This window comes from Echinops telfairi, unplaced genomic scaffold (genome assembly GCF_000313985.2).
Source record: "Echinops telfairi isolate 266 unplaced genomic scaffold, ASM31398v2 ScPeMD7_7469;HRSCAF=8507_0, whole genome shotgun sequence".
NCBI classification, from domain to species: domain Eukaryota; kingdom Metazoa; phylum Chordata; class Mammalia; order Afrosoricida; family Tenrecidae; genus Echinops; species Echinops telfairi.
Window position 1 is genome coordinate 84,411,704 of NW_022111372.1, and position 10,811 is coordinate 84,422,514.

The 10,811-nt window shown below is 46.4% G+C and overlaps 1 protein-coding gene across 4 annotated transcripts in view; it reads left to right on the forward strand.

Annotated features, from left to right (window-relative positions):
• Positions 1-10,811, forward strand: part of SH3TC2 (SH3 domain and tetratricopeptide repeats 2) — a 68,162-nt gene that overhangs the window by 52,474 nt on the left and 4,877 nt on the right. For 2 of the 4 annotated variants that reach the window (XM_045284797.1, XM_045284798.1), the window contains exons 13-15: positions 5,577-5,727; positions 7,167-7,289; positions 9,294-9,444. In XM_045284797.1, coding sequence (XP_045140732.1) covers positions 5,577-5,727; positions 7,167-7,289; positions 9,294-9,444 — 425 coding nt within the window. Of the gene's footprint in view, positions 1-5,576; positions 5,728-7,166; positions 7,290-7,511; positions 8,627-9,293; positions 9,445-10,811 lie in introns of those variants that run through there. The other 2 variants (XM_045284799.1, XM_045284800.1) reach the window with 2 other exon arrangements.

The following is a 10,811-nucleotide window of genomic DNA, read 5'->3' on the forward strand; positions in this document are numbered from 1 at the left end:
GGGAATTTTCTGTTTGGTATTTTTACTGCATCGTTTCTTCTAGTTGCCTAAGCTGCGCTACTTTCAAGAGTAAGTTTCAAAGTCCCTTCTGACATTCATGTTCATCTTACACTGTCTTTTTACTGACCTTTTGCCCTCCTCGTGTGCGGTGTTCTTGATGTGATCGTACAACTCATTTGGCTTTGGCTCTTCATTTTCAATGTGTCAAGTTTGTTCTTGAGATGGCCACTAAATTCATGTGAGTACACTCAAGATTGCTTTAGTTTTCTTCAGCTTCAAACGGAATTTGGGTATGTGCTGTTGATAGTCTATTCTAGAGTTGGCCGTTGGCCTTGTTTGGGCAGTTATATTGATCTTCAAGAAGTACAACCAGGATGCCCCTTAGAGGCGAAGATGGCAAGACTTCCTCTGACATGCTTTGGACATGTTATCAAGAGAGAGCAGTTCCTGGACAGGAACATCATGTAAGATAAAGCGAAAGGACAGGAACACAGAGCAAGGCCCTCGATGAGATGAATTGACACAGTGCCTGACACAATGGCTCAAGCATATGGACCATTGTGAGAATGGTGCAGGACCAGGCAGTTTCTCCTTCTTTCGGACATAGGGTCACCATGAGTCAGAACTGACTCGATGGCACCACCGCCACGACTAACAACAACGGAGATCTTCTCCGTTGTCTCCTTCCACAGATGTAGTCAGTTTGATTTCTGTGTATTCCATCTGGCGAGGCCATGTTCACAGGTGTCGTTGACTTTGTTGAAAAATAGTATTTGCTATGAAGAAGTCGCTGATTTTGCACAATTTTATCACATGATCTCCATCTTTGTTTCTATTACCAAGACCATATTTTCCAGCTGTCAATTTCCCTTTCTGTTTCTAAATTTCATGTTCCAATCACCACTAATTATCAATAGATCTTAATAATATGTATGATAGTTCTCAGACTGAAGAAATCGGTAGAATTCTTTAATTCCTTCATCATTGGCTTTTGGGGTTGGTATGTACATTTGGATAATATTTGTACGAACTGTCTTCTCTGTAGGCATGTGGATATTATCCTATTACATCTGGCACTACATTTCAAGGCGTGTGTTGAAATGTTCTTTGCTGATGATGACTGCCACGTCTTTTGTCATTCCCAGCATAGTAAGCAATAGGCTTGTGTGATTCAAAGTGGCTGATGCCAGTACATTTTAGCTCACTAATGCGTAGGATATCAATATGTATGCATTCCATTCCATTTTTGATGACTTCTAGTTTTCATAGATTCATACTTCAAACATACCACATTTTGAAACTAATGGATGTCTGCAATTTCTTCTAATATTGAGTTAGAATCTATCAATACGTGAAGCTCCTGAAAGCTTTGCTCTATCACTTCGTTGAGCAAGCCCTGGTGGTGCAGTTGGGTAAGCATTGCAATGCTAACCACAAGGTTGATGATTCAAACCCACCAGCTGAGTCACAAAAGAAAGACGAGGCCGTCTGCTCCAGTCAACACTACCACTTTGGAAATGCTATAGAGGGTTGCTATGGGTCGGGTCAATTCAATGGCAGAGGATGGGTGAGGAGGCAGGTCTGCTTGGTCCTATGCTGAGTGTCTTTCCAACTTGAGGGCTTCTTCTGGCACTACGTCAGAAAATACTCATTGCCGTTCATAAGGTGTTCAGTGGTCAATCCCTCAGAAATGAACAATTTATTCCTTATCTTTAGACTGTTTAGTCTTAGTCCGGTCACTCTGCAAGGGAGAGCTGAGACTTTCTACTCTCATAAAGAGTTGCAGTCTCAGAAGCCCAGGGGGCAGTTCTGCCATGCAAATAGGGTCACCACGAGTCAGAATTGACTCGATGGCATGGGGTAGTAGGAGGAGTTCTTAGTCTGGAAGCTCTGCAGAATCTTGTTCACCGTGTGTGACCCTGCTGCTTTATGAAGCACTGGCGATATAGTTTCCAGTATCCCAGCAACACGCGAGTCATCAAGGTATGAATAACTGACAGATGAATTGGGGCTCATATGACCCTGGCAGATGTACAAAAAGGGGCGGATGAGTGGTGATAGGAAAGAATGATGGATGCTCCCAATTTTAGTTGTCAAGGCAGCTTTTTTTTTTTTTTTTCCTGGTGATCATGGATCTGTTGGAAGTCTTTGTGGGAAGCAGTTTTATTTGGAAATTCTTCATCATCCACAGGGAGTCTCCATTGTGCTGTTGGAGAAGCTGGGCTCTGCTAAGTTCCGCTTTCTTAGATGTGTTCCCTTCAGGGAAATCCTGACCCCCCTCTCTTCCATGGTCAGAGTGAACTCAAAGAGAAAAATGCCCAAGAAGTTCCTGTCCTGTGAGCTAGCATCTCTCTAGTAACCTCGCACCCGGGGGTCTGGAGAGAGCAGCCACCACCCACAGCTTCTTGGGACAGCACATAGTGATGAACGAAACAGAGCAAGACGTCGCATCAGAGCTAGATTAAAGGGCGCTGTCTTCATCCAACCGTTCCTGTAGGAATGAGGAGGCGAGGGAACGGAATCTTCCTACTCTGAGGTTTGAGGCCCTGGGGTGGGTGAGAGGAGGCTGAGGCCCCTGCAGTGAGAGAGGCCTGGGTTACTGCCGTTCAATCAGGGAAGCCTGTGACCACCCGACTTTGCATGGTGCCCAGCTCACAGTCTCACACTTGAAAGAGTAGGCAGTGTTCGTCGTGGGATGCCAGGGGAAAGGAGGGGAAAGGCCCATTGCCTGGCACCTTGTTTAGAAGGTCAACAGTTATCTTATTGGCAAAATGGACCGGGGCTTCATTTATGGAAAGGCAACAGCGTGTTTCCATTGCTGTACGCAAGGGGCTTGAAGCCTGCGTTGCATCTGATGAAGGTCTCCCTGCTCACCATCTTGAGACAGGGTTGGTGATGAGCCACATTTTTGGAAGGGTGTGACATGTTTTGGTGCAGTGATTCCCACATTTTGGTAAATGTCACTTTACAGCAGTGGTTCTCAACCTTCCTAATGCTGTGACCCTCATGCTGGGGTGATCCGCCCCCCACCATAAAATTATTGTCATTGCTGCTTCATAATTGTAATTTTGCTACTGTTTTGAATCAGGTGACCCCTGTGAAAGGGTCATTCGACCCCCGTAGGGGTCACAACCCACAGGTTGAGAACCGTTGCTTTAGAGCATCTCAGAAATTCAGATGCCTGGGTCCTAACATTAATGCTTCTGAACCAGTCTGAGGTAGCTCTGGGATTCTGTTTTGTTGTGTTTTCTCTCATGGAAGCAGCAGTCAAGAGATCAAATGATGCGGTGCATGAGGTAATCTGCTGCCAAGGCCTCCTTAGGGTGTTGAAAAGCAAGGAATACCAGGCCAGGGTATTTTCAGTTGCCTCACGTGCATATGAAAGCTGAACCCTAAATATGGAAGACAGAAGAACAGATGTGTTTGAACTCTGGTGCTGAGGAGGAATTTTGAAAATACCACGGACTGCAAGAAAGACAGACAGGTCTTACCAGAGTTCCCCTTAGAGGCAAGGATGGTGAGACTCCATCGTATATACCTTGGGCATGTTGCCAGGGGGACCAGTCCTTGAAGAAGGGCATCATGCTCGGTAAAGCGGAGGGACAGCGACAACGAGGGAGGCCCTGGATGGGATGGCTTGACCGCAGTGGCTGCAGCACTGGGCTCAACGGGAACAATTGCGAGGCCGGCGCAGGACCAGGCGGGGTTCCTTGCTGTCAGAGCCAATCAACGGCACCTCACAACAACGTAGTGGTGACTTTGAAACATCCCAAAGATTTTGACCTCATTCACCAGTCCCTACTGAGTGAGGATGTGTGCTAGTGGGTAATCTAAATAATTTAAAATAGGTATCTATTTTTTATTAAATGATCAATGAATGCAATTTTGTGGAAGTAAAAATGGACATGACTGGTGAAACCTTTTAGATGTGTTATTGTACAACTTCAAATGTATTCCCTACGCTAAAACCAAGTGATTCATCTTCATGGTTTTGTCCATTCTATTATCTTTTGATATAAAACTCTATATTCAATGTATTCTTATTTGTTGGGAAAGAATGTTAACATAGTAAGTTATGGAACAAAAAATATCTTGAATTATTTTTAAAGAAGAAAAACCACAGGGACAGTTTTAAAAAGCAGATGCTAAAAGGAATATTACCCAGATATCTGGAAAATTCCCTTATATAAAATCACTCTTCCACCGTGCCAAGTGCTCATGGGGAATAAGGCACACAGCGTGAGGTGCTGCTCAGTCAGAATGCTAGAGTGAGAAGGGACAATTAGATTGCAGTTTCAACGCTAGCAGCAGTCAGACTCACCTAGAGCTTTAGCAAACCACAAAAACAAAAGCCACACGCATGCCACCCAACTGCCCCCCGGTGTGTTGAAATGTTTTGCCAGCCTGAGGCCTGGGATGTCCCGGGAGTGTGGTCCAGGCATCGGCATTTTGTACAGCTCTCTTTGTGCTGCTGGAGGGGATACCTGCCAATCAAGTCCATTTGTGGAAGCGAGAGGCCCAGCTATGGGAAGGGACAGTATTTCAGAGGAAGGCAGAGAGAGCTAATCCCATCACAGACAGCACTGTACTTCATGACTGATGTTGCAGTGCCCTCTTTGACATTGAACGCCACACCATTCCTCTTGATTGTGGTATTCCCGGCATCGGAAACCTTAGGCTTTTCTGACTCAAAATGGCCAATTCCAAGCTCTGCTTAAGGTTTTCTGAGGCTCCTTCCTCTGACGTGGGGAGATGAGTCCTTCTGCATTGTCTGTGCTTCATCTGGAGGTGCACTGAAACCTGCTCACTTCGGGTGACCCTGGTGGTGTTTGAAATGCCGGTGACACGACTTCCAGCATCAAAGTACCCTCCCCCTCATAGTACGACAAACTTAAAAGACAAGTGGCAGTTACCACCATGATTGGTCATTTGTTCATGTCTCCATTTGACAAATATTCACCTGAGATCTATTCTGTATTAGTGCTTATAAAGAAAATATTATACAGCAGTAGACATGTGGATTTCCATGTCAGGAAATAATAGTAATAGATAACATTAAACCGTCATTAGGTGCTTATTCCCTGCCAAGTACTACTCTAAGGACTATAGTTTTCCTAGCTCGGTAGCGTCTTCCAGCAATGGTCGGCAATACATTCCCATTTCACAGACGGGGAAATCGAGGCACAGAGAGGCTGCATGTGTTCTCAAGCTGATGCAATTGGCTAGAGCAGAGTGGGGATTCAGATCAGTTCCCAGTTGCTCTGTGATCTGGGATGAAGTCATTCCCAGCAAGCACCTCAGTTTCCTGCTATGCTGGGTGACCCAAATCTGAGGCCGCTGTGAACCCCATGTTTATGACCACATGTAGCGTCGTGGTTATGCGTTGGGCTGCTAACCGTAAGATCAGTTGTTCGAAACCACCGGCTGCTCCTGGTAAGAAAGATGGACTCTTCTACTCTCATCGAGAATTGCAGCCTGGAAACCCCCCAGGGGCAGCTCCACCCTGGTCTATAGGGTCACTGTGATGAGTACGAATCTACTTGATGGCAGTGAGGGTTTTTTTGTCTGCCCTCCAGGTCCCTGCAGAGATCCCTTACCTGCATCAAGGAGAGCCTGCGTATCTTCATTGACCTGGGGGAGAGAGACAAGGCGGCTGAGGCCTGGCTCGGGGCTGGGCGCCTCCACTACCTCATGCAGGAAGACGCTCTGGTGGAGCTGTACCTGCAGGTAGGCCTCTGCGGAGTTCTCAGGGACTCTCCTGACTGGACTCACCGGAAGGCCACTGGGCCTTCTAAATGGACCAGCTGGAACCAGAGAGGTAATATTCCCACTTGGTTCTGGATGTACCGACGGTTCAGTGGACGCTTCATCAAAAGCGTGTGTGTGGACAGGCTGGGTAGGTGGTAAGTGGCCAAGCTTGGAGCCAGCAGCCTGAGTTCATTTACATATAGGCGCCAGAGAGGTGATGCTGTTCACTCCTGGAAAGCTTTCGCGTCTGGTCAGCCCTGCAGGGCGCTTCTAGTCTGTCTATCAGGGTTGCTATGGGTCAGAATTAACTCAGTGACAGTGGGCTTGGGTTTTGGAAGATAAGAGATGACACAGGCCACATCCCAAGGGAACTCTCCTTGGGATCCATTCAGATCTGTGGTCTGAGGAAGGGTGCTTCGTCACACTTTTGCCTCACAAGTGTCTCTCAGGCATGTGAAAGTTGGACCTTGCATAAGGAAGACCAAATTAGAACCTGTGCATTTGAATTACGGGGCTGGCATAGGATATTGGAAGTACCGTGGACTGCCCAAAGCACAAACCTGTCTTGGAAGTATGGCCAGAGTGCTCCCTTGAAGAAGGGCTAGTGAGACTGCATCTCACGTACTCAGGGCATGTTGTCAGGAGAGACACTCCCTGGAGAAGGACATCCTGCTTGGTCAAGGGGAGAGGCAGTGAAAGAGTGGAAGGCTCTGCATGCGATGGACTGGCACAGTGCCTGCAGCAACGGGGTCAAGGACAGGAATGATTGTGAGGATGGGGCAGGACTGGGCAGCGTTTAGTTCTGTGGTGCATAGAGTTGCACCTCCCTTGGTGGCACTTAACAACAACAACAACAACAACAACATCACACTCTAGTCTCCAAGTGATTAGCTGATCCAATCAGCTCACGCTGCGGGGGATGATTGCAACATTATGTAACTGCCGAATTACATCACTACATGACTGCCAAGCCTCTGAGAATCACAGCCCGGCCAACTTGCTACATATAAGGAGCCTTCAAAAAGGTTGTGGAAAGGCAGCTTTAAACCATAATTGAATTTTCATTTGGATTTTGGAAGACCCTCATATGTTTGCAGGACACAGCTCAATCCATGACTCATATTAAAATAAACATTTAAATACCGAATAGTAAACATTTGCCTATGTACCACAGAAAATCCCCCTTATCACTAGAAGTGACGTTTGGCACATCTTTGACCACGATGGGGAAACCTGGATCCAAATATCTTTAAAATTTTGTACCAGCCCTGTAAGTGCAACAAATGATTCAGGATCTGGGGGACTTCAGCCAAGAGTTGAACTACATAGCATCTAGCTAATGCCAGTCCTATTGAGATTTGAAAAGCCTCTTCTCTGATTTTGATTGCCATCTCTGTGCCCCTCCACCCCTGCCCCAGGCAGCCATCCAGACAGCCCTGAAGTCAGACGAGACCTCCCTAGCTCTCAGACTCTATGAAGAAGCTGGAGATGTGTTCTTCAATGGGACCCGAGACAGGCACCGAGCAGTGGAGTATTACCGAGTAAGTTCACTGAGTCCTGGGGGCCTGGCAGGACCACACTTGGCTTAGTGTGGAGCCCCCTCCCACCTCTGGCTGGTGTTCCTTTTCCTTCCCTTCCTTGTCTGGTGTCCATGAGCCTTCTCCCACCTGCCCTCTCTAGTGGGCTCTTGGACAAGGGTTTGACAAATTCAGTTACTTACAGTGTGATAAATGATCCCCACCGGGAATTGTTGTTGCCCTCAGCTGCTGGTCACAGTGGACCCATACACCCTAAATGCTGCTGCCTGGTCCCGGGCCATTCCGTCGAGCAGTTGTACATCAGACTTTTGTTCATGGAGTTTGCGTTGGCTGATTTTCCGAAGTAGATTGCCGGGCCGCTCTTCCGTGGTTGTCTTGGTCTGGAAGATCCACGGAAAGCTGCTCAGCACCACGGCAGCATGAATGTCCCCACGGACAGTTAGGGTTACACCATCCCAACTGCACCTTCTGACTAGAAGGCACCCACAGGTTTGTGCTATGTGCTCCTGTCTCCCAGGGTGGTTCCTGCATCACACAAGGAATATGGGAGATGGTTTAAAGAGGAGCAGAGGTGAACATTATGTTTTATTATATTTTCGTTAAGTATGTATTACAATGTATTTTTCAAAATGAAATAATCATAGTAATAGCTGATTTAACCTATGATTTCACGGCTATTATTGCCTAGGATGATGGAAGTTAATTTAAGAATTAGTACTCTTGACACAATGGATGGATGGATAGATTGTGAGAAGAGTTGTGTGAGCCCCCAACAAAATGATGAAAAAAAATAGTACTAATGAAATAAACGTCCAGATGTTAAGCAGGTATATAAAATTATTATTGCTGTTCAAATCCAAAGTTGGGAAAACCTCATTATCTTATTTGACCTTAAATTTTCATTATTCAGATATTCATTCATTTTTTATCTTGTCATCAGACATTAAAAACAAGCACACTTGCTGCTATCGAGTTGGTTCTGCCTTATAGAGACTCTATAGGGCAGAGTTAAACTGCCTCTGTGGGTTTCCAAGACGGTAACTCTTTATAGGAGTAGAGCACCTCACCTTTTCCCCCTTGGAGTAGGGGGTGGTTTTGAACTGCTGACCTTGTGGTAAGTGTTTATTAAGCATCCAATATGTGTCTGGTACCAAACTAGGTATGGTAGACAGTGGAGAACAAGAAGCAAGTCCCTGGCTCTTGAGGTGCATGTTTCCACATGCATGTTATAGATCAGAGAATGAAGGAGCAGAGAGATATGATTGTCTTAATATCACATATCACTCACTGTCATCAAGTTGACCCAACTCATATCAAACTGCTCTTGTGGGTTTCCAAGACTGTTTACAGGAGTAGAAAGCCTCCACTTTCTCCCGAGGAGAGGCTGGTGTTTTCAAATTGCTGACTTTTTGGTTCGCAGTCTAATGCACAACCACTATACCACGGGGGCTCCTCTAAAACCATGTAATAATACGATAATAGAAATGAGCATCTATTCAGCATGCTCAGACACTAGGCGAAGTCCTTTGCGTTACGTCCATATATGTAGTTCTTTGCAGTGGGTGCACATGGCTGAGAGGTGGTCTTGGAAACACGTCCTTGCTATCAGTTCCCCAACTTTGTGTTGACCTTTAGCTCTTCCACTTCTGAGAGCTGGGCAAAGCCACCAGGAGAAAAGACAGGCACGGAGCCATGGTCCTCCTCATTTCCTCCCCATAATCCCTGCCCTCCCCTACAGCAGCAGATCTCACTCTTCCTCATGCCCGACCCGTTCATACAGGTCCTTAAGTGGTGGTGACCCCCAACCATAAAATTATTTTTGTTTCTACTTCCGAACTGTCATGTTGCTACTGTTATGAATCGGGCGACCCCTGTGAAAGGGTTGTTCAACCCCCATAGGGGTCTTGACCCACAGCTTGAGAACCGCTGTCCTGAAGCCCCCTGGTGCAGAGTCTGTCCTGGTGGGTCTTAGCAACACTATGAAAGTTCTTGTGCTCCCGTTCTTAGGTTGGGGCTGTTCCTTTAGCGAGGAGGATGAAGGCAGTCAGAACTGAGCTCCGAATTTTTAACAAATTGACAGAGCTGCAGATCAGCCTTGAGGGCTACGAGAAAGCGCTGGAATTTGCTACCCTGGCTGCTAGACTCAGCACAGTCACAGGTAGGTGGTCCTGAAAATGGGCGTGCTAAACACTACCTGAAGATGGACTAGGAGCCCCTGGGTGGCATTAGTGCTTAACATAACGACAAGGTTGGAGGTTCAAACCCTCTAGATTCACCTTGGAAGAAAGGTCTGGCGATGCATTTGGGAAACATCAGTCATTGAAAATGCTGACACACAGGAGGCTGGAATTGCCTCAGTAACAACTGGTTAGTTCGTTAGTGAAATCATGGGCAAAAGAACAATGGCTCAGGGCCAAAATTCTTGTGTTCAAGTCTCAGGTCCAATGTCATTAGCAGGGCGACCTTACAGAAGCTGCTTAACCGCTATTCCCATCCAGATTATCATCAGCAGGTCAGGATTAAAACTGTCACCCAGTTCATGCCCTTACCATGAAGACGAATGGTTGTCCCTATAAAGAACCTAGGACAGCGCTTGGCACACAGTAAGCCTTTGATAAATATAACTTGTATCATTCTGATTACTAACCTATAGTTGGTCCTCCTCCTCGAGTTTAAGGTGAATGTCCACTGGCAATGTCACCACATGACCCTGTCACTGAAAGCCTGTGCCCTGAACTTTTTAATTGGCTGCTTGTTAGTCAAAAGCTCATTTCCCATGGAAACAAAATGTAAATGAAGGTCAAGTTCCCAGGCTAGGGCATTAACTTCACTCACGATATGGCTAAAATTGCCATCCTTTGACAGCAAAAATGAGTGGAAAGCAATAGAAGTCATTAAAGGAGAAAAATGGCAGATGAAAACAAAAGCGACCATACCTGGCTCTGAAGGTTGTGCTTGAGAGAAGTAGGTTTGATTAGAGGCGCTGTGGGCAGAGGAGGAGGTGACAGAAGGTGGTGTTTCCTGTGGAGATTCTAGAAGGAACTCAGGCATTTTCAAGGGTGTCCGATGTTTGGTTGGACTTTCCTGTGTCTAATTAGACTTTAAGTGTCTCTCTCTCCTTCCCCCACTTTTCCATCACTGCAGAAAGCCTTAGCAGAGCTGCTTGTCTGCTAATCTCAGGAAAGGCCCAGGTTGCTCCGGCAGCTCCCAGTGACAGATCCCTTCCCTTCCTTGGACGAAAGCCAAGGTGTATGCATGCACTTCCCCTGGCTAGATTTTTCCACATCAGAGAAGTTTTCTCTTGCTTGGACTTTTCCTTTAAAGGTTGCCCATCTGTAGACAATTGGACATCCCCTTACAGAAGGGTCACAAGGAAGAGATGAGCCACTCAGAGTACAGTATAGCATGGATGCATACGGCTTGCCTCCAGTTCTTTAATGCTCCCCTCCCCCGCCCCAATCATGACCTCAATTCTACTTTACAAATTGGATTAAACTGGAACATGCACACTGCTACAGACCAGAG